General features: G+C 41.0%; 1 protein-coding gene across 1 annotated transcript in view; it reads right to left on the bottom strand.

Annotated features, from left to right (window-relative positions):
• Positions 1-25,165, bottom strand: part of THSD7B (thrombospondin type 1 domain containing 7B) — a 352,151-nt gene that overhangs the window by 17,111 nt on the left and 309,875 nt on the right. Inside the window, 5 exon segments of the mRNA XM_033164079.1 lie at positions 3,249-3,366; positions 4,340-4,455; positions 5,759-5,900; positions 16,829-16,982; positions 17,884-18,017. Coding sequence (XP_033019970.1) covers positions 3,249-3,366; positions 4,340-4,455; positions 5,759-5,900; positions 16,829-16,982; positions 17,884-18,017 — 664 coding nt within the window.

Raw genomic sequence — 25,165 nt, 5'->3', positions numbered from 1 at the left:
TCTCCAGGGGAAAACAGTGGGACAAGGGAAGTTGTCACTTAGTTAAGGTCACTGAGAGGCATTCTTGTGCTGGCAGAATATTGTTGTGCAATACTACTTTACAACAAGAACCAGCGTCTGCTGGTGTAACTGTTGCACTGGATTTCTTTGTTGGGTGACTCAAACTCTGCCAGCGCAAGGCCTCTTGCCCTGTGATGCCATATCTAGAGAACTAGGATCACATGAATGGAAACATGGTGAGGGGTCACTTTGCATGAACAGCAAACCCCAACAGGCAAGGGCCATGTGGCTTAGATCCTGTGGAGAAACAATAACATTCTGAAGTTAAAGTTATAAATTCATTTGTAAGGATGTTGTTCCAATGTAAAAAAAAACAAAAAACTGGCAGATTGGCAGTTTCTGGTGTGCAACTGAAACTTGTTCCTTTGTTGTTATTGTTTGTTGTTGTTTACTTTGCTATCAGTTTGGCACTGCTTTGCAATGATGGGAGCCGTGGCATAAGCACTTGATGGCATAGTGGGCCCATCAGATCACCTTATGTGCCAAAGGCTTTTGGGATCCCTGGCTGCACCACCACCTGAAATATTTCCCTAAGAGCTATTTTTGATCAGAAAAAAAACTCACAGGTTCGCCCTGTTCCTCTTGGGTTTGTCTCTTCTCTGCCATCATCTTTCTGTACATACTATAAATAAATCATTACGAAATGAAAGCAGTGAGTGACTCAGGTTTAAAAGGAGTTTTCTGAAAGAGGCAGCCTCCCATGGGATTATCTGTGTATGTGGAATCTATAAGTTCAGTTTATGTTCACCACCACCCTGCTGCTCTTCCTATATTCTAGTAACATCTAGTGGCAGCAAGAATGAGGGTGTGTGTGTGTTTTCTTTCTTTCTGACTATTCTCAGCACTGAAACCTGTCGCCTCAACCTTGGTTTGAAATAAAGGCTCTCTTTGGACACACCACCGGCACTAGAAATGTGGAGCAATTTTAAATACTCTAAACTACTATGTCCTAAACATTGAACTTTGAAAATTGTAATTTTGTGTTGGAGGGAGAAATTGCAAATAAAAAAAATAAAAGAATCACAATGTATGGAGGTGAGGAGCCCTAATATTTGAACTGGTTTCAAACTGGTTTAAGTCTCTAGTGTAGCTGCACTTCCTGCTTTTATATTAAATAAACAAACTATACCAAAACATGGGCACATTTTGGACATTATATCAGGGCATTATCTACCTGCAAGATTTAGATTCAGATGCATCAAGATGCATCAAGAATCTGAAGGATGTTTTCATATATTCAAACATAGAAACTAGGAATATTGATATGGGCAGGTATTTTTCTTCCTGTGCCCAAGAAGCAAATTAAGGCTTCTTGCTACCAGTAGTATGGTGTATATTATTATATGCCTCAAGAAATTGCCACATACATGAACGAAAAGACATCATGCCATTGAGAATTGTTTATAATTTGTTCATTGCATTTATATCCCATCTTATCTCCAAGGAGATCAAGGTGGTGTGCATGGTCCTCCTCCTCCTCCTCCTACAACAACACCAGAACAACCCTGTGAGGTAGGTGATGCTGAGAGGCAGTGACTGGCCCAAAGTCAGCCAGTGAGCTTCATGGCTGAGTGGGGGTTTGGATCTTGGTCCTCCAGGCCCTAGTCCAACAATCTGTTGCAGAACAAAATAATATGATTGCTGAAGTTCTGCATGTAAACTCCTAACTATGCATAGAAATTAATCTCCTCAGAAACTGAACAGGATAACCCACATGGAACTATAATGCTTGTCTGTGGTTAAAAAATGCCAATCCAGAACAACCTGCATTTACACATAGAAAGTCTTCATCTAATTTCTGTGGACCTTTTCAACAATGTTTTAATTTTGAGTTAATTACCTTATAGTCATTTGAAATATGCACATTTTGCATTTGCATTGTTAAAACATTGGGCTACATGTAGTGCTAAGGAGATTGTTCCATCAGCACAAGCTGTTTTGCTTTCCCGATGAATGATTCCCCCCTTCTATTCTGAGGGTTCTCAGATTTTGGGGGTAAGATATGAAGGAGAGGACAGGAGGAAGTCACATTGCGCTAGTGTGAATTGCTGAACTGCCTTTTACATCAATGCTTATATAAGTAAATATTCCTCTAAAAAGTATTACAATGAGTAAAAACCAAACACTGAGAGCTAATGGTATCCACAGAACAATGTACAGCTACAGAAACATCTCATATTTTACTTTAAATGGGCTGCATAGAACTGGGCTGGATACACACACACACACACACACACACACACACAAAATTCGGTTGGTCGAAAGCTATAGAAAGAAATCAAAACGTTCCCCTTTTACCACCAGTCACGGAAAACATGAATGCCACCTGTAGTGCAGCAACAGCAGCAAACCATATTTTGTGTACCATTCCACAACATAAAGCCTGAACTGAAAACAACTGGAGCAGTCCCTTGGGCCACTAAAATATATCACCATGATATAAACTTTATACCATAGTTTGTGAAATGATGTATATGGCAAAGGTGCTGTGGGCATTGGTGTTGATAACCAAACGGAATATGGCTATCTTTCATCTTCCAAAAGTGCTTATTCCAATTTATTTCCATTGTGCTTCTTGAAGTGAAAAAAAGGCTCATACCAAGTCTGATTTAGGCAACAGACTTGCAGATGTAATGAAAAATCCCAGCTTCACATCTGCAGCAAGACTCAGTTATATATTGCCCCCGCTTAAAGAGGGGACACATGTTATCAAATGCACCACCACCTATATTATTATGCACAAGATCTGGGAGCTCTTCCTTTATGTATTGGCAGCATCTGAATATCCTTATGACTTTTGGACAGAAGATGAGGAAGTCTGTCCATTGTCTGCCTCAGAGTAATTTCCACCTGAATGAGTGAGGCTGCTACTAAGGTCATCTAACTTTGTAGCTGGCATGCTGTATTCCAGGAATCACCCTCCAGTAAGCTCTAGAGACCTCACCACAGATAAGGTCTGCAGTCCCTGACTTCACACCCTCTGCAGGAAAAGGACTGTCAGTAAGAGAGTACATGTCTGTGGAAGAAAATCACCTTCCCCTCAGCCCCTTCTTCCAGCCTGTCTCTGGATCTAATCCTATGTAATTTCATAACCTTGTGATCAGAAACGGAGCATTTATTATTGATGGTGTGCTTCATAGTATATTTCTATTCTAAGAAACGTAGATAGAACAATGACGGCCGGTTACCTGCAAGGCCACACGTATGTGAACATTCTGACCAGGCAGACCACTCAGAGAACTGGCAGCTGACGACACATTCCACAAGGCAGTCAACAACCATTTGTGCAGGGGTTTCCAAATTTAGCTGTAAGCAAACAGAGAACGAGTTACTTGTCACCGGTGGCTGGGAAGGAATGAAAAATGCTTCTAGCTTTTAGCAAGCCAACACTCCCATCCATAGGTGTTCCAGTTATGCGACTAGCTGCACCTGGACTGTGTGATCACAATGTAGAAACACTCTTGCTGTGTAATCCTATACATGTCTACTCAGAAGTAAGCCCCATGAAGGTCAATGGGGCCGATTCCTAGGTGGTCACAGCAGGATCAAAGAAATGTAGATTTGGAAGGGGGCCACCAGGGTGATCTAGGCCCCTCCATGCAGGAAACGTTCCCAACATGGGGCTCAAATCCACAACCCTGAGATTAAGAGTCTCATGCTCTATCAACGGAGCTATAGAGTGGGGGAACTGTGGCCTTCCAGATGTTGTTGGGCTTTGCTTCTCATCCATCCCAGCCAGCATGGTTAATGATCCGTGATGAGCACGGTTGCAGTCGAGCAACATCCCCTATCCTGGCTTTATAGCCTTGTACTGTATAACTCGTGTGTGTTGCTTCTACCCTGCACATTGCTTTCAAAGACAAGGACAATAACAGTGGCAAAACCTTTGATAGACCACTTGCTAGTCACTCCTGCATCTAACAAGAAAAAAAGGCAACTGTGTAACATGGATGTAGGCCTAAAAAAATTCCAGGTTTTGCCCTAAATGTGTCTTACTTAGGTTTTGGATCCTGAATTATTCATTCCTACACAGGCTACAAATGAAGATCCTAGGACTGCCATGAAGCTATATCTAGAAGATTCAGAAATACCAAGCTGCATGGTAACCAGACAGCAGCAAGAGGAATAAATATTTACAAAGAAAATTTCAACTCATTTAATGAGACAGATGAGATTTATTTTTTTTAACCAAGCTTTGCTGGAAAGCCAGATTCTGTCCTACATGGCACAAGTTAACAACCGATGCACACCTGCACTAGCAGTATACATGAAACCTCACCTGCTCACAGTAGGTCATAGCCACGACTTTCCCATCACTCCGAACACAGCTCAGAAGGCGATTCCTAATCCCTTGTCCACAGGTTGCATTTTCATTTAACTGGCATGTGCTCCAGTCTATAAGAAACGTCAGCATTTAGTTATGCCATCCACTGTTGGAGAAATCTTTAATTTCTAAGCTTGATGAAACTATATTTGCTGGATAGCAGCATATAGAAGTCAAGGAAAGAGGTTGTTGTTGTTATTGTTGTTGTTGTTAAATTGTGCCTAGTTACCTATGGGCAATCTGAAGTGCCCCTGAAAAATAACATTCCCCCTGAGTGTACTGCAAATTGTCCAGTGGTGATAAAATGTAGGATTTAAAAGCAGTCCATGCATTATCAAGTTCTAGACTGTCCCCTGGATAATAAAGTTATAACCATTTTCTGAAGTGTTGCTGCTTCAAAGCAAAGCTTGTCACAACCTCCAGTTGAATTTTGTCTGACAAAGCAAGCCATGTTTCATTCTAAAAAATAAAGTGCTTTTGAAACATTAATGTCTTCTTCAAGCCAGTGTAAACAATTTAAAGAGGCTGTTGATCTTCACTGTATCATTCTGCAAAGGTAATGTTGAAAATGACTACAAATCATAAGTAATTGGAAGTCTCTTCCGTCTTCAAAGTGTAAGTAAACGGATTATTCATCAAGGTGTTGTGCTCTTGCCTCTCAATGGTCTTTAAAATGTTCAGTTTGTATGGATGGATGTGTTTTCCATGCTGGTTACCAGAATATGAAAATAAAATCAAGACATATTCTTTCCTCTTGACTTCTGAAGAATTTTCTAAACGTACAAATAATAATAATAATAATAATAATAATAATAATAATAATAATTTATTATTTGTACCCCGCCTATCTGGCTGGGTCTCCCCGGCCCCTCTGGGCAGCTTCCAACAAATATTAAAATACATTAAAATATCACAGATTTAAAACTTCCCTAAACAGGGCTGCCTTCAGGTATTTTCTGAATGTCAGGTAGTTGTTTATCTCCTTGACCTCTGATGGGAGGGCGTTCCACAGGGCGGAACTAGCTAACTTCATACCAAATAAGATGTAAAACTCTTGCATATGTGGCATTCCCTATTCATTCTGATGGAGAAGAGGTGTCTATATACACCTTATTTTGCATGCACAGAGATTACCCAATGTTACAATGAATGGAAAAATCCAGTACTGGCTTTTGAATCTGCATTTTATGCATGGGAGGGTCTATGCATGGGAGTGGGTTTTGCACTAAGACATCAAGTTTTGCTTCTGCTGAATTTATCAAGAGGTGATGGTTTCATTTGCTTCTATGCTGTTACATGTCTATTTCTATGGAGACAGTGCACCAAAGTGATACACAGCAATGATCTGTTCCAGAAAAAGTGAAGGGTTCTTACCTGTTAGATTGTAGTGAAACTGGAAACAATTTTGATTCAGGACACACGGTCGCATTTGTGAACCATCAGGACAGGTCTTGGGATTTAAAGGAGACCTCAGTACATGCCGAGTCCGTGTTTGCATTATATTGGGGTCACATGGCTGGGGGGGGGGAGAGTTAAGATAAAGATTACCTATTTGTTAAAAGATGTGTATTTGAATTTTTGTTAGCAGGTCTTGAGTGATTTCCTAAGTAGAGGGAAAGGACTGTGTTATACCAGCTAGTGAACAGAAATAGTCAATGGGATATTCTTTTGTATTCCCCATCAAATCTGCTCATCAAATTCTCTAGCAATGGAAAAGAATGCTGCATCTGTCTGTTCTCTTTCATCAACTTCCCATGGTATATGAGAGAAGGACTAGGATTCCTGATGGTATTAGATCAGGCATTCCCAAACTTGGTCCTCCAGATGTTTTGGGACTACAACTCCCATCACCCCTAGCTAACAGGACCAGTGGTCAGGGATGATGGGAGTTGTAGTCCCTAAACATCTGGAGGGCCAAGTTTGGGGATGCCTGTATTAGATGGTGTCTGCCTCAGAAAACATCTCCCATCGTTCTCAAAAATCAGTAAGAAGTCACATTTCTATGAAAGGCAGACAGCAAAAGAACACACTTTAAAAAAGAAAAGAAAAGACATAACAGCCTTTTAGCGTAAAAGAAAATTGGATGTAGATTTATTGAAAAGTAATGTGTGTTAGAAGTTGCAAATATGTTCCCAACCAGATCAGCAGGAAGACGATAGACTCAAATCAAGTTCCATTGACCACTGACCCTGTTAAACAAATCAAATTCATTCTCTCATTGCATGTGCCTACTTTATCTAGCAATGAATAAATGTAAGCAAAGAACCATTAGATTGGAAGGAGCCAAAACTCTAGCTATTACAACCATTACCATTAAAATGACACACTTTTCCTACTAAGTAAATGAGACCCTGTAAAATGAGGAACTAGTAAACCTTCCCAGTTAAGGCTTTCTTCAAGAGATGAACCAAGAAAGAGAAACTGAGACATGAAACTTTCACATGGCTGTGGGTTGAGGGAAGGCTGGCAGACTGAACATGTCATACTGTTACTGATTTAATGTACATAAAGTTCAACTAATAGTTTATTAAACTCATAAATAGATGAATATTGCAAGCAGAGAGCTACGGGTGTCATAGACCATATGTGGCGTGCTTGGGATTGGAGCTTGGATGAAATGGGAAGAATCCAGTTCTTTTTGTTACCTTGAGAGAGGGTGTGTGCCCATGTGGAGAAGGTGTAAATGCTACAAATGTTTCTTAGTCAGCCACATCGGAGGAAGGCCAGCTAAAGTTTCCTGATGTGGTTTAACTACCAGCTACTTTGCAGATTCAGAACAGGTGTAGTGCACCTACCTAAGACTAACCTACCTCATTATATGGCACTCTCTTCAACAAAAGCAGCAACCCTAACACACTGAAAAGGAAGTTAAGATGCATCAGACACAGTCAGAATTGCTTCCAAGCAACCTGTACAGAATCGCTGCTTCCTGCTGCTACTATTGCAATCAAACATGCCAAGAAATGGAGAAGAATTATTCAACTTAGTTATTGCTGTATACAAATTATTAAGCTGATTGTCCTGTTAAACATGGTTATGCCTCATAGTACCTTGTTGTAGGATGAGACATTTTGCAGATGACCCCTTGACTGGCCATGAGAGATCCTGCCCATCGGCTGGGGTAAGAAGATGAGGAATGCAACATGTCCCTGTCTGCCCCAGGCCAGGCCACAATTGCATGGGGACCTCTGAGCAGCAGCCAAGTGAATAGGGCAGCAGCAACTCTAGTAGTTCAATAGCTTCAGAAGCTCATAAAGGGCAATTATGTCAGCATACACTTGTAAGTGTCTTAACCCACTACACTCCATCATGATGGTAGTGACACTGGGGCTAATGGGGGTTACTTAAGTGATTAAGAATGGCAGAATTATGCCATAAAATAGTGGCAAATTCTAGACAATTTGACATCAGCAGCAGCACTGTTATTGATTCCAAGTGAAGTGAAATGAGACAAGCAATGAAGAGTAGAGCAGGGGAGAGATGCTTCTAAATACTGAAATAAAATCCACATAAAAAGTTTAGTTAGATAGCCTTGATTATATTTCACTAATGGTAATGAGCTTGTGCCTGCTCACTGGGTGGGGAGAAAAGAAATCAAAGGACTTTTTTTAAAAAGTGCCATGAGCTGGGCAAGTACTGTAACAAGAACAAGAAAAACAAAATCCCCCCCCCCGCAAATATTGAGGATTCTTCCAGTAACGTCCTTCCATAAATCACATTGAGGGCTCTATTTTTTTCCTATTTAAAAGCTCATTAACTACAGAGGCAGAAGTGTTGTTTTTATTTTTTAAAGAGCACATGCTTTTATTGCATTGTAGCTGTCATTGAAGGCAGAACTTGAGAGGAAGAGACAGGCAGAGTCAGAGGGGGAGAACAGACTCCTTTTTCCTCCTGAATATTCAGCCGAAGGCTTGAGCCATTACAGCTCAGAAGTTAAATTCTGCTGTGGCTTCAGCCCAATATACTTCTGGCACAGGTCCAGCTGACTGCAGTGCATATATTTCTGCACCCTACCCTATAAGAAAAGCGAGACAGACAACAGAGGCTGGTTCCAAGTGTTGGATAGCTCTTGGAGAGCTGCCAAGGGAGAAGCAGCCCCCTGGTCTCCCAGAGTTAAGCAAATGCCATCAGGCTCTAGCAGTTATCTATCACCTCGTGGCATTGCTGTCAACCTTTCCCTTTTTTGTGGGGAATTCCCTTATTATAGCATTGGGAAACAGCAGGGAGGGTTGACAGCTATGTATATAGCAGTGGGGAACAGCAGGGAGGGTTGACAGCCATGCCTTGTGGTATAATTTCACACAGAAAGTAACCTTATTGAAACCTCTGCTGCTACCCGGGGTATGGTCACCCAGATACATCTAAGGTAAACCATTACTCTTAATTACCTGAAAACTAATCCCATTGCAAAGTGTTTACGAATCGTTTATTACCTTTCATGCAATTAATCTGATTGTTTGTCCTTGCAGGCAAGAACTGTAGCACAAATGATTTGCCAATAAAAATCAAAGAAAAGTATCTCACTAGGTGCTCCCAATTAAAGCTCTACTGCATTTGCTTTGCTTTGTTAAAATCAATCATCGTGCTGCAGGAAGGAGAGAGCCCAGCTGCTGAATGACCACTTCTGGCTTCTTTAGCATGAAAACATGCACTGACAACCGTTCCACGGAGAAATACAAAATTCAAGGAAAAAGAGCAAATCAGAAAAAATTAAGACAACAAAATCTCAACTTTTAAAACTGAAAAATAGAAAGACTAAAAGCCAAATACACCCATGTTCCTGACAGAAGGCAAAGGGCACTCCCCACAAAAGTGTGTTTGTGTGTGAGAGAGAACACACTTAGAGAACAGCTGTTCCTTCTGAAGACCCCAAGGTGGGGCAGGACAGGTGAAAAACCTTGACAGTGAGGCATAGTCGCTAATGGTTTGCAAGGTGAGTGCTGCCTTTGAACAAAGTTGCTTTCCTGCTCTTTAGGTGTGTCTGGTGGTAGCTTATTACCTTCAGACACCAGATATGGGGGGGGGGGAATTAAAACACTGTAACAATGCAACACTTTTTGAATACCATCACTAAAATAAACAACACTGGGATTATTACTTGGCCTGTTATTGGGGTTGCAGGAAAAATTATGGAACCTCAAAAAAATTGCCTGCACACCTTCATTTCTAAAAATGCTAGAGAGCCAAACATCTTGAAGTAACCTTCAAAGAAGTGAGAGAGCTTGTACAAAATCTCCAAGTGCTACTTCAAATGTGGATTTTGATATACATTTGGATCTCATGCTTAAGCATACAGTGACTTGTTTAATATCCCAGTTTGTTTTCGGGTGCAAGTAACTGAGCAGAAAGATTGGGGGGAAACCCTATTCATTTAAACATGGAACATGCTAAGTTTGTTGAACTGTAAGGTGGTGGTAGTGCTCACAGGGCTATGTGAGCTAGTCTCATCACCAATGTGCCTAACAGGTGTGCTCTCACCATCTGTGCATTTGGCACATGTCTAAAGGGACTCTCTGTGTGTGATGAATCAGGTCATAGTTAGGGGCTGTTTAGAGACCCATGGAGTTTTAAGGATTAATGGAATCCCCAGTTAGAGTGGCAGGCACCCTTGAGAGGCGGGACATTCCGCTATTTAAAAGGAGGGAGCAGCCGTTAGAAAGGGGGTTGGTGGATTGTGTGAGGATGTGAGAGGGTTGGAGAGTGGTGACTGAAGAAGGAGGGTGTGGGGCAAGGTTAGGTTTAGGTTAGGCTAGGAACGTTAAAGATGTGTTTATGTTTATGTTGATGAAACGAAGAATATACACTGATAACAAACTAAGCTTATGAACCTATACTGAAACCGTTATGCTCTGTACTAAATAAAGATCTCTTGTTTTTGAGCCAAGTCGTCGTTCTTTTGGTCCAGCAGGTTATATAAGCTCTTGAGAAGGGGAGTTCAGGTAAAGGGCAAAACTATTCTGAAAGGCGATAGTTTGTGTCTTAGAGTTCCCTCAGGAGGAGCTAGTGGGCAAAAAACCTGGGATTGCGACAGAGTTGCTAAGAGGGCTTAGTTAACTGGTATAGTGAGGGGATCTAACAAAGAGAGGCCCCGAACTATAGGCAAAAGAGAGGTTAAACCCCAAAGCCCAGAGCAGTGGAAATAACCGGCCACGGCCGCTGGACAGGAAAACCCCCGTTACTAAGTAATTCCCAGTTTATTAAATAAAGGGAAAGACAATAACAGACGGACCTCAAAGGGACAGGTGGGGTGAATGTTAATTTAACCCAGAACACCTGAGTAAAAACGTAACTTAGTAACAAGGGGAGAGTCTGAGGTGGAGGTTCGTTGCACTGTGCGTGCCAATGCATTGTTTGTTGTTACCTTACATTTATATCCCACTTTCATTCTATCATAGAACCCAATGCACTGTATGTGTGACTCACAGGAGCTCACTCATCCAGACACTGACCAGATCCAGACCTGTTACAGGTAGGTAGCCGTGTTGGTCTGCCATAGTCAAAACAAAATAAAAAAATTCCTTCCAGTAGCACCTTAGAGACCAACTAAGTTTGTTCTTGGTATGAGCTCACACCAAGAACAAACTTAGTTGGTCTCTAAGGTGCTACTGGAAGCAATTTTTTTAATTTTTTATTTTGTTTAGATCCAGACCTGCTTACTCATGAGTCTTGAGACCACACACTAGAGCCACATGCACTGCAGCTCTGCAGCTCCTCTGCAGAAAAGGACTTCTCTGGCCCTATCAAAGCCACCCTTCATATTGAGTAGCTTCACATTGGCACATGTAATGATCGCCTTTTCATGCATGAAAATGATGTGTTAACAGCTACCCCAATTAATTAGTCATGTTTTACCACACACACACTGCAAGATTTAACACAGAAATATGTTTGGGGACCAAATAGATAAAACATCAGGAGTACATTTGTGGGGAAAGAGAACTACCTGAAAATGCTCTTGAGGTACTGATGTGTTGTGTAGAGTACTACCTAAACAACTACAGAGAAATCTGTAAGCTTTCTCTATCTAGTTTTTCACACAGCCCTCCCAACTGCTGGCTACAAAGGTTGCAGAATGCTCACAGTCCCTGCAATTTATTGAAATGCTTGCATATGGAACCAGGAACATGATGTTTAACAAGCTATTCATAATGAAATGTGCAAGTCAAGGCTTGTGCTGCAGAAAATGCTTTTGCAGAGAAGGGATTTGACCACTTTTAACTGCTTAATGAACCATACAAAACAATCTGCATGCAGATGTGAACACCCAGTGTAACAATTTCATAAGCTATTTACAACATGAGCTGTTTTTAAATAAATAAATAAATATAGATCCACAGTGGCATTTTGAACTTTCCTGGGTCCCAGGAAAAAGCAAATCTTACCCAAAGGACATGTATATATGTGTGAGACAGAAAATCTATTTATATTCAGGCTTTTCAGTGTTACTATATAACATTTATTAATATTGTGTTTGGCCAAGGATGGACTAATATTAATACTTTTTCAATCTTCATGGTAAAAAAGTGCTTTATTACACATCAATTGCAGTTACAGTCACTTACATGGAAGTAGCTTCCACTGAAATGAATGAAACATGCCTCTATTCAATTGCCCAAATCCACAGAGCTCTGCGCGGTTGGAGATTACCCAAAAGAAGGTAATCTTTCATGTAATCTGGTCGCATGACAATCACATTTTATAGGATTGTGCACATGCATATGCAGCTTGTGTTGAAGAGTACCTAGACATGTGGTAAATGTCTTACATAATACTTCTAATAGTGAACGTGTATATGTATGTGTACAGAGAGCCAGTGTGGTGTAGTGGTTAAGAGTGGTAGACTCATAATCTGGTGAACCAGGTTCGCATCCCTGCTCCTCCACATGCAGCTGCTGGGTGACCTTGGGCTAGTCACACTTCTTTGAAGTCTCTCAGCCCCACTCACCTCACAGATTGTTTGTTGTGGGGAAGGAAGGAAAAGGAGATTCTTAGCCACTTTGAGACTCCTTAGGGTAGTGATAAAGCAGGATATCAAATCCAAATGCTTCTTCTTTCTTCTACACACACACACACACACACACACAGCCCAATGCTATTCCTCTGAGGCAGTGAATGGACTCTAGAAATACATTACAGCAATCTTTCCTTTTGGATCAATGCTAGGTTTTATCCTCAGTGCAAGAACCCCAAAGCTATTGGTTAGCATGTTGCTGCATTTCCTTCAGGGAAAGAGAAAAAGGCTGGAATAATAGATCTTTGGGGATTATAGGAGTCACAGAGACCATGGTTCAGCCTTTCCCAAGCTGGCTGGGGTTGATGGGAGCTGTAGTCCCAAATCTCTGCAGGACACCAACCCAGGGAAGACTGCCATAGGCTGTGACTGCTGTAACTGAGCATGAGAGAGGCATAGAGGTTTCCTGGGAAATGTTTCCAAGAACAGGATCACATTGCAGCGTAAGTGTCACATCAGTTTCTGCGACAAACCTAGAATCACAGAATTTTAGAGTTGGAAAGTACCACGAGGGTCATCTATCCCAACCCTTTGCAGTGCAGGAATATTTTGCCCAAGGTAGGGTTCAAACTCATGACCCTGAGATTAAGAATTTAATGCCCTACTGAGTATACTATTTTTGCTGTTTGTTTGTCAGTTCTAGTGCCACAGCTATTCAAGTGGCTCTGTAAAAGTGATATTTAAGAAAATGAATTAAGCTACTAATCTCATTTCAGTTTGGAAAAATTCAGATTTATGACCTCAAACACCCAGGTGATGCAGTAAAACAAACAAACAAACAAACAACACCACTGACATGTAAACATCTTTCTTCTGTTTTCAGACCCATCCATCAAATAATTCAGGAACTTATATCTGATTTATGAAAATCTAAACCTACTTGATATGCATATAAGTCCATGAAGCTGCGGCTGATCCATAAGGAACAGTAGCATTTCTTCTTTCATTCTGTTCCTTGTGCTATAAATTTACATAATTAAATGAACTGTTATCAAACCCTCCTGAATTAACTACTGTAAATGTTAACAGTTGCTGAGAACAAGGAGGCCACTCAGATCTGCTATTGGGGGTTATCAATTGTTGCAAGCAAGAAAGCTGACAGCTGATGCAATATATCTGAGATAATTATTTCAGGGACTTGTAGCGCAACTTGCATATTAAGCTCAGTTTAAGAATGCTTTGACGAATTCAACTGAAGTCAATTAATTACATTTCCAAGTCAGATGAAGACGGAGTCAGGACACGACAGGTACTGCTATGTTACTTCAACGGTGAATATTTAAGGGGAGATGATAGCCTTTCAGTTGTCTGTGAAGAAGAAGCAATCAAGTGATGATGTGTGAACACACCGTTGTCACTGGAATTAATATGAAGCCTCTGAAGAAAAAGGTGCTTCGCTTTAATTTGCCAGTGTTTATTGAAACAGACAAGACATGCATCCAGTCTGGATGGAAGAATTCCCCAGCTGGTCTTTTGGTAGGAAGAAGGAAATGGAATATTTGACTAGATTATAAATAATATAAGAAACAACTATACTAATGTGGTAGGGCATTTATCTACCACATGTGGATGGATGATATGTTAAATGTGTGTATGAATTTGATGCATCAGATTTTTATTATTTAACTAGCAAGGCAGTATTGCCCTAATAGGGCTGTAACTGGTCACATGAGGAAAGGGCATTTATCCCTTTCTCCACTTGACCCAGTCTTTAACCACCAGAGTCCCAGACCTTCCCCACCACCCCAAATGCTAAAATTCTGCAACTGAGCAGTTGTAGAGAAGAAAAGCTGCAACCTGATTAGCAGATTGTACATGTAGCACCACACAGCGAATCTCATATACTGTCAGCTTTAACAAACTCAGCCAATTTATTGCTGGCACGTTCAAAACATTTTTGTTTAAAACAGTTTTTTTTCAGACCAACATATGGCTATTTTTGCCTTTGCTGAAGTATGTTTATATCAACAATGTGGTTTTTTTCCTCATTAGACTTGCACAATGTCATATCCATGATATTGGTACTACACAGAGATTTACTTATGTATATTTGTATCATTAAAATGACTGGTTTTCCTCACCCAGCCATTGAAAAAAAGACCATTCTGGGGTGGAGGAAGCCAAAAAATAAAATAAAATAATGCCCAATACAGTGAGAAAGAGAGCTTGCGAAGTATGTACTTATTATAGTTCACAGGCCCATGAGGGGGCAGAATTCTACTCAAGTTGAAATGATTGCCTTGGGTGGTCCTGGCTAGAGATAATAAAAAGGCCAGGGTCTGGTCAAAAGATAGGGAGTTACTGACAGAGGCTGCTGCTCAGCTGGTAGCTGCACTCATACAGTGGAAATAGAAGGACTTAAAGAAGAGCCTCAGAGAGGCTCATTGAAGCTTGAGAGGAGATGAGAGCAGACATCACTGGCTAGAGCTGAAGGAGGTTTGTGCAACTCCAAGGGCAGCCTTCAGAAGAGTTCTGCAGCTAAGTGCCAGTGGGATTGCTGAAAACCTGGGGCAGAGGGAAGACTGCAGCAGATGTCCTAAGAGAGGCCTGAGAGACTACAGAGGGAAGAAGTTGTGGACCTGACTGAAGACTGCAAGTATAGTACGCAGTGATTGGTTGCTGAGTGTTAACTGTGGTGGATTGATACAGGGAAATTGGATAGGGGAAGGAATGGAAACTCACATAACTATTGTCTTAAGGACCCCTTGGTTGTATTTACTATAATTTATAGTGACAGTAACCAAAGAAGAAGAAGAAGAAGAAGAAGAAGAAGAAGAAGAAAGAAGAGGAGTTTGGATTTGATATCCCGCTTTTCACTACCCGAAGGAGTGTCAAAGCGGCTACCATTCTCCTTTTCCTTTCCTCCCCCACAACAAACACTCTGTGAGGTGAGTGGGGCTGAGAGACTTCAAAGAAGTGTGACTAGCCCAAGGTCACCCAGCAGCTGCATGTGGAGGAGTGCAGACACGAACCCGGTTCCCCAGATTACGAGCCTACCACTCTTAACCACTACACCACACTGGCTCTCATACAGTGTAAACATTCTTATTTAAAGCAACTATAACAAAAAGGAGTTAGCAATCTAATTATGAAGCACCTGTGCATACAAACGTTATATATTTATATTAATAACTGTTATAAATAAAATAAATCTACTTTGTATTTCATATCCAGATCTTTGCACTGTTTTGTCCTATGCTTATCCATAAGTACTGGTGGTTAAACTGAAATAGAAAACAAACGGTACTAGTACTTGGTGGTGGCAGCTGTAACAAAGGAATAATAAAAAAATTAAGAAATAGGTTATAGATAAGGAGGAGAAACTAATTTGCAAGGCACCTCTCCATAATAATTAATAAAGGAGTAGCTACTGAACCTACCAAATGCTAGCTAATTCCTAAATGTTATTTATGACAATCCTCATCAAATTGTCAATATGTGTGTCTTCACACTTTAATCCTTTGGCCAATGAATATGCCACAGGAGAGTACCTGCATCACTAATTAGTACTTCTACCAATTTACCCTTTAGAGATGCCTGGATTCTCAGCTCATTCATTAGCTTGGGCTCCGAGGAAATATGATTATTATATTCATCAAACAAGACTGGTGGAACAGCTGAAAACTCATTTCCAAACAAAGGTTGCATTTATTATAACGTTTTTACATGGGTGGCAGTGCCCATGTGTAAACCAAATCACTGTTGTAGATATCTGCCTTCACATAGTTTCCAGCTGACTACATTATGTCTAACAGCAGCATACAAAACTCTTCCAGGTGGGAGGTTTCAAAATACTTCAGTGGGCCAAGCTTAATGGCAAGAACATAACAAATTCTTGGTTTGGCTTTAGTTATCCAACCACTGGGTATATTAATTGTACTGTACACTCAAATGGTAACATGGAGAGAATTTGTGCTCTTGTTCAATTTGCAACACACATTCTGTCTCAGCTGCAACAAACTCTCTGTATCCTAGATGGCTAGGAGGATACAAGCTTTGTATCCTCCTAGCCATCTTGTCACACACATTAAGTGACGATCTTTTTTTTTTTTTAAGCAAAAGAAAAATCTCCAAAGCAGCCTCTTTGCTTCTAGGCTTTAATGAGTATAATGACATTTTTATCAGAGAAAATAAGTAATCAGTGTTTTTCTCCTAGAATACATCTGAAGAAGTATGCATGCACATGGAAACTCATACCAAGAACAAGCTTAGTTGGTCTCTAAGGTGCTACTGGAAGGATTTTTTTTATTTTTTATTTTGTTTCTCCTAGAAGATCTCCTTGTATCTTTTCCCTTAGTATTATTTCAGCAGGTTTCCTGCCTGAACAGCAAAAGCTAAATTCTTAATAGTTCATGTGAATTTCTAAGTTTCCTACTGACAAACATGTAATTTAGAAAATAGCCAAGAGTTTGAAATACAGAGAACTGATTTACCTTTGGGCACTGGCTCCAGCGACCCCACTCGGACACAACACACTCACTGGGACAGTAGAGGGTACACTTTTGTCTTTCAAGGGGGATTTCGGACTGATTGCAGAGCATGTTGGCTACAGATTCGCCACTGCCATCTTCGGTGGTATTTATACATCTACAGAGGGGGAAATGTGAAATGAGCATCCCGTCAAAAACGAAGAGATTATATCAGTCTTTTTTAAAAACAAAACAATTTTTTGTTGTGCTGTAAGTGGTTTGTTTATGCATTTATATTCATTACACAGAATTTCTGATGACTGCTTTATCATTTCATTGCCTCTCAGAATATTTGTTTTTTGCCATGTGCCTCTTGTACGGAAGCAGAAAAGGTGAAAGGCAATATTAAGCACACTGTGTAGAAATGCTACAATTAATTGAGTAAAGTCCTGCTACTGAAAGGGATGCAGGTGGCGCTGTGGGTTAAACCACGGAACCTAGGGCTTGCTGATCAGAAGGTCGGTGGTTCAAATCCCTGCCATGCGGTGAGCTCCCATTGCTCGGTCCCAGCTCCTGCCCACCTAGCAGTTTGAAAGCACGTCAAAGTGCAAGTAGATAAATAGGGACCGCTCCGGCGGGAAGGTAAACAGCATTCCCGTGCACTGCTCTGATTCGCCAGAAGCGGCTTTGTCATGCTGGCCACATGACCTGGAAGCTGTCTGCGGACAAACGCCGGCTTCCTCGGCCTATAGAGCGAGATGAGTGCCACAACCCCAGAGTCGGACACGACTGGACCTGATGGTCAGGGGTCCCTTTACCTTTACTGAAAGTAGAGGTGTGTTCATACCATTTGGGACAGGGTTCTTGCCCTACAGACCAGCATTATTTCATGCATGTTTTCTACAATATGGACCTGAAGGGCTATTCCAGAACTCTAGAGATGGTTGTAGAAAGATGGAAGGCACGTCTCTCACCACATAGAAGAGCATCACAAAGGCTGGTCATGGGTCTATAGAGTTCTCAAAGTTACAGTTTCTTAATGCTTCTGTTCAAAACCTACTGTTTTTATATCTACTCACCTTATTTTTCTAGTTTGTATTCCTTCACCACAGTGCAGGGAGTTTAGCTCGCTGTTGATTTCACAAGGAGACCATGGTTCTGCTATCCAGGAATACTGATTGCATTCACTGTAACATGGGACTGCCTCATACACCTTCCAGGGAAAACATGCAAAATTATACATAATCAATCATCCTGCAGAAATACTTTGGTAAAACAACACCCCTCCCCCCCAAAAGCAAAAATCAAAGCACACACACATATCACTAAGGAACATGCTGGATTTCATCCACTATTCTGAGAGTATTGTAGTGTTTAAATTCATTGATTCATTACGGACTTGCCAAAAGATGTGCAGAAAATGTAATATGTATGCAGCTACACAAGAATTCCATTACAATGTCATTTCCTCCAATAGCTCACATAACATCTATCAAATCCCCCCTCCTAAAATTATACAACACATTGTGGTTTTTTTCTAAAACCATGTATATTTTTCTAAAACTTATTTATGGCAAAAAAATCTTCTATTTTGTGTGTTCCTAAGGCTAAAGCAAAGGAAATAACCTTTATGGGGGGGATGTATTTAATAGACATATAAAAAGCCATTATTGTTGTTTTTGTTGTTGATAGTTCCTTACGTTTAATAAGTCTCAAGGGCACACAATTGTGCTTTCACTTCAACTATATTTTCCAATATATGAAATAAAGAATGCAGCAGAAACCGTCAGTTCACAGCCCATTTGTCTCAAAAACGTATTTAAAATTGCATCATTCTGCTTGAAAATCATGAATGTGTAAGTTGTATTCTCTAGGAAGTATTTAAAAAATTCAGTCTATTTATTTAACTTGTATTTAATATCAGAATGTGGATAATAAATTAAAGCTGGCTGCCTGCTTAAAGCTGAGCTCCAGAGAGACCACCCTCTGTCGCTCAATGTAAAACATGTTCTGTGTGAAGAGAACATAATTTTAAGACAACTATGTTATTGGACAAATAACTGGAAATGTTTAAAATTATGAGGTCTGCTGCGTTATTGTTTTACCAAATATTGAAGAGCCTGGCTAACTTTCAGAGTTTTCTCAGCTTGTAGCTTTTTTATTTTTTTGATGTGGCATGCTTTGGTCAGGATTTCTTGTATTAGTCTCTATGTGACACAAAGTGGGGTGGATGAATGTTGAAGTGGCAGAACAGACTGCACTACATATAAGTACTTCAGGATACAGTTAGGGCAGGGTTAGCCATTGTTGTGCACTTCATATGTCACAGCTCCCTTCAGCCCCAGCCACAATGGCTAATGGTCAGGGATGGTGGGTGTAGCAACCCAACAACTTCTAGAAGACACCACATTGTCTATCCATGAGGTAGGGGGTTACATTTTTGGAATGCTCTTCCACGTCAATATTCCCTAGAGAAACGAAGTGAAACCAGTGCATCAGAAGAAAATATTCCATCTTAGCCTGCATGTGACTGTGTACCAGTTTTCTATCTGCTGAGAGATTTTTTTTTCTAGAGAAGCATTCAAAATGTGGTCCTTCTCCTGCACTCTGAAATGATACCATCCATTCTACCAGCATAGGCCTTGACACCTCATTCTGTTGCATCTGTGGAGTTAGGAAAAAAAGAGGCTCCTAAAGAGGAAGGCCCGTTAGACTGAATGATTCTAACCCTAATTCTTTCCAGCTCCACCATTCTGTGAAAATCTCATTGCAAGGATTGGGGATTTTCACCCCGCACAGGTAATGAGTTTGTTGCTAAATCCATGAGAATTTAGCAGCAGGCCACCTCTGACTAATATTCTAAGGGTATGTATGAGGGGAAAGGAATTGGTATAATATTTACTCCTTCATCAATTTAACTGGAACTATGGCCATCTTGGTAGTGCTGAGGAAGTTAGCATTCTTCTTCAGTCTCCTTATACCCCTTATGCCAATGTAGCAACCGCTTCCACATTGGCTATACAGAAGTCTGAACATGCTAATCCCAGATCGCATGCAGACAGGGATATACTGAAACAGATGTCAGATATCCTATTTAGCATTTCACAGATGAAAATTTAACACTTCACTTTGCATCACTTAGTGTGCTCTGCCACTTTCAGTATGACATACCATTGAAGGCTCTAACATACCTTGCTTATATGCTGTATTTTGTTTACAGTGCAATAGAAGAGTGATTCTTTATTTGGATAAATATATAAAAGAAAAACATAGTTGTCCCTATACCTTAACCTGAGTCAGACCATTGGTTCATATAGCTCCCTGTTAAATATAAGGTAATCTAAAGCTCCTAGTCATGGCAGCTACATTCTACCTCCTCTGTTGGAGAAAGTATGCCTTGGGATACCAGTTGATGGGAATCACAAATGAAGAGAGTAATATAATACTCAGGCCCTGCTTGTGGGCTTCCCTTAGGCACCCAGATGACCATTGTGAGAAGAGGATGCTGGAATAGATGGGTCTTTGGCCTGATTCAGCAGGGCCTTTCTTATGTTTTTATACTGCTGAAAACAACTTCCTAGGTCTAGGGTTTCAGGCAGTGAACCTTTCCCAGCCCTACCTAGAGATTTTGGGTTTTGAACCTGGGTCTTTCAGCATGGCTCTTCTGAGGTGAGATGCATATCTCAGCAACTGCTATAGACAAGAAGGGATATTGTGCACAACATGGTCTTTAGCATTCACACACACACATTTATCATTATGTGTCCCAGAAAAGGTGCATCCACCCTCCCATCCACTCTTACAGAGAATTATCTGGGAGAGGGACCATTAGACTCTCTGGGCCGTGGGTTCAAGCTCCACGCTGGGTGAAAGATTCCTGTATTGCAGTAGGTTAGACCAGGAGTCAGCAAACTTACTGCACCTTGGGCTGGTGTCTCCACCGCCGATTGCACGGCCCATACGTGTGTCCACACACTATTACCGGCACACTTCCGGGTCGGAGGAGCACCGGAAATAGCTTGTGCGCATGTGCACGGGCCTCTTCCGACCCGGATTTGCACCGGAAATAACGCTTGCGAATGCGCACAAGCTGTTTCTGGTGCTCTCTGACCCAGAAATGGGCAGCCAAGCCAGTAAGAGTGGGCAGCGGGAGCAGGCGCCAGGGGTCTCCACGGGCTGGATAAATGAGTCCCTTGGACCTTATCCTGCCTGCGGGCCTTAGTTTGGGGACCTCTGGGTTAGACTATCAACTCTACAATTCTATGGACACTTGGAGGATATGGCAGGATGGAAGATTGTTAGCCTTTGGCTGTCTGTCATATGAGTGAGTGCCTCTGAGTTAGTTCTTGTCTGTGTTTGAATGAATGAATCTTTATTTGCGTCAGCCATCGGCCATAGCAATAAAACAACAATACAATATGCAAAGAATAGAAATGAAAAGTCAATTGAGGGTAATTGTCATCTTGTCTGTGTTTGTCTCCAAAACTTCCAAATTCAGGTACCTGAAGGTCTGCATACCTCTTTCCTTTACTGAACAATTCAGCAAAGGGAAGGTAAATAGCACACCTCAGCTTGCCAGGTTCTCCTATAGGTATTTTCCCTCTAGTTTTTTTGCTGGGAAAATATTTGCAAGTTTTTATTATTCCTTGAGGAGAGCAAGAGATGCGGAGATGCTTGTCCCTATGCGCGTGAGGGCAAAGCCACAAAATACACGGGACTCTTTTTCCACAAAGGATTTCTTTCATCACAAAAAACAAATGTTGGTTTTTGATTGAGTGGCAAAGTGGGAGGGTGGTGTGCGTGTGTGTTTTCGCCTGAATAACTTCTTGGTAGTTGTTTGCTCAGAAACCCTCCTCCCAAATCTGTTTTTTTCTCCAAGATGGAAAAAAATGGGGGCGGCTCAACCTGTGAATTCATCTGCATCTGGCTTTTTATTACGAAAGGAAGCTCCTGGAGAAAACAATCCAACAAAGTATTTCATGTTTTTCTATGCTAAGGGTATCTGTGTTGGGAGGGGGAGTGAATCACACAAGCATTGGTTTCCCCAGGTTAAAACATGCTTTCTGGAGTGCATTAAATGGGTCATCTAAAAGTGATCTTGCTTTTGAACTCAGTATTTTCCACAGTGCATACAGGGAAATAAGATTTAGATGGAAAGAATCAGGTGAAATTTAAAATGAAGATAGAATTGGAGAGGGAGAAAAGAAGAATTAACTAATCATGAGAGATTCAGAGTTTTATTGTACCAATAAATCTGAAATGAAGGAGAATAAATGCGAAGAGGCCAATTGTCCTTTAACAGTTAGAGCTATGGAGTCAAAATTATTCGAGCTTATGAAAATGCTGCTTTTCCTTACTCTAAATTATTTAGTTCTAAATATTTCAAAGGAAACATGGTGTTAGGTGTTCCTTCTTCCCACTTGCTGATTCACTCATTCAAGTCTTCCTCCCCACTAACACCGCAAGCCCCCCCACCCCCCAATCCAATTGTTGTGGGGCAAATGTGGGGTTGAAAATCCAGGTTTGCTAAGAAAGAAGACTTATTTCCATACAATGTTAGAAGCAGTCTTCTTTGGCATTCCAGACGGTATCCTGATCCTTATCACTGTGGCTTATAGGAGAACACCAAAGGAGTAAAAGTGCAGCTGAACATATTTTGGAAGCAAGTGTGATGAACTGGTTAAGAATGTGAGCTGTAATTTCTGTGGTGGTTCCCTGCCTTGGAGTGCTCTCCCCAGGGAGGCTCACTTGGCACCCTCTTTGCATATTTTTAGGTGCCAGGCCTCTTTTCCTAGGGGGTCTGGCTAATTAAGCAATCTATGGAATTATAAACTGTGTTTGTGTGTGTGTAATTGTTACTGTGTTATGTATTTTTGTGACTTTATATTGTAATTCACCCTGTGGTCCTCAGATGAAGGGTGATAGAGAAAATGCATACATACATACATACAGTAGTACCTTGGTTTAAGAACAGTCCTGTTTACGAACGATTCAGTTTACGAACTCCGCAAAACTGGAAGTAGAGTCCCGGTTTGCAAACTTTACCTCAGTCTAAGAACGCCCCGGTTTAAGAATGGTTTTGGTTTAAGAATCAACTTCCGGAATGGATTAAGTTCGTAAACCGAGGTACCACTGTATAATAATAATAATAATAATAATAATAATAATAATAATAATAAATCAGGCCCTAATAAATCAAATATAACAATGGGAATCACCACATAGACTTAGGTAGGGCACCATTTGATCCTCAAATCTACAACACTACAACCATAACAAGGATTTTGAAAGAATTACTGAGATACTGTATGTGAAGCACTTTGAACACCAATAAAAAACACTACTAAGACGTTAAGCATCCTTGAAGCGATAATTGCATACTGCATACTCTCAGAACACACAAGGTCTGCCCCCCCAATATATGCCCCCCCAACTTGCAACTATTGAGCCAATGGCCAAATTGTTCTAGAAACTTCTGGCGACTTTTTAGAGCTGGTGGCAAAGGTGATTAAGGTGAAGGTAACATACTGAGCGTCATTAGTACCTGCCACTGAAGTCATTATGATATTGCTTATCGTCAGAGGTCAGGTAGCGGATGGCTGGAGAAATGGTATCCAGTTATGGAATGCTTTTCCCAGGGCTGCTCACCTGGCATGCTTTCTGTTAAGTTTTAGGCACCAAGTTAACACATATTTTTTTTAATGCCCCGACTTTCAATTGAGCATTTTTAGTGCTATTTTAGTGTCTGCAGTGCTAAGATTTTTACATAAGAAACCTACAAGATATATTCAGTGGAAGCAAGTTATGAGACGTACAGAAGCAGCCAGATGGAAATTCAGTTAAGTAGTATTTTTATAAACTGGGCCAGATCCAAGAGTTCATACTCATTCCGATCCTCTGGGAACAGATCTGCATTGCAGTTTCCCGTGCTCATAGCTCAGTGCTTTAGCACTAAATCTGATGAGTGGGAAGTGAAGAACGCAGGCTCCGGTGAGTTGCAGAGGCTAGGTGTCCATTAGGTAACCTATCAAATATGGCCAAGCAGATGCACCACTAGACTGCTCAATTTGTACATATTTCATTTATAACCCAGTCAGTACTTTTACAGCACATCATTAATACTAAGACCTAGATGATAATCCCTTGGGCTGGAAGTACATTTACATTAGTAGAGTGTGATGTCTTTCCGACTGCCTGGAAACGTATTTTTACACAACCACAGCTCATTCCTGTTTGTTTCTTCTTCTGTTGCCAAGGTGAGAAAAGGAGATACAGATCAGACACAAAATCTGGAAAGATTTTATCAGCTAAGCACTGCACTGACAAGAGCATCTTTCTGCTGAGATATCTGTCTGTATCGTGGGAAAGAACCAGGGCTTTTGTTCAGCCAGAACTCAGTTAAGGCACCTCTCTGGTGGGCGCTACTGCCATTATAAGAGAACAAGGGAGGCGTTCATGGTGAGTTCTGGCACCTCTTTTTCTAGAAAAATAGCACTGGAAAGAACTAAATCTCTTTCTGGATGGCAAGGTTCACAGAGTTCATGTCCTGCTGAACTCTCACCTACACTAGAGCAGCTGCCTTCATGGGGCTCTTCTTCAATTCAGTAACTTCAGAATGACCAGGAAACTTATTTGTTCTCTCTTATTCATTCTCACCCACCCACCCACCCTCTCTTTCTCACACACACACACTCGCAAATTATCTCCTTTTTTCCTTCTGCAGTTTCAATGCCTACTTATTACCACTGTGATCTCCACCCCCTCTTTCACCCCCATTTTATTGAGTAAGCAGCTGTTGCAGACTAAGTTATGAGGACACTTTGGTCTGGGAAACCTTTTTAAAAAGGTCCCAGGTCTCTCACACACATATTTATATTTCTAGCTCCCAGCTAAATGAAATTACAGTGCTAAACAGTGCAGAAATAACGAAGGACATCCCCACATGAAAATTCACCACTATAAGGGGCACTACTTAGGAACATTATCAATTGAAGTCCATTGAGCTATTTACATCTCTAAGCTATAAAACACTGATTATGAGATGCAGTTTGAGGATCTACCTGTAATTTTGCAACATCTGATAATAAATCCATGATAGTAATCAATCTTCAAGTTCCTTCTCCCATCTTCACCCCTGCCACCACAAGCAGGATCCAAAAGCACTGGACTGCTTTTGCCTGCAACCATGGGACACTGACGATTTGTCTCGAGGGAAAACCTTCCCCACACACCATGCCCCACATAACATAATGCAATATAGCTGGAGGTTCAACCAGCTATATCTACCTGAAAACAAACAAACCTTCATGCAGATGGAATAGCTTTATGACTGCCAAAGTAAAGGGCTCTGGTTTTCAGGCT

Source organism: Lacerta agilis, chromosome 1, assembly GCF_009819535.1.
Source record: "Lacerta agilis isolate rLacAgi1 chromosome 1, rLacAgi1.pri, whole genome shotgun sequence".
NCBI classification, from domain to species: domain Eukaryota; kingdom Metazoa; phylum Chordata; class Lepidosauria; order Squamata; family Lacertidae; genus Lacerta; species Lacerta agilis.
The sequence above is the reverse complement of the archived record's forward strand: the minus strand, read 5'-3'. Positions and strand labels throughout refer to the sequence as shown.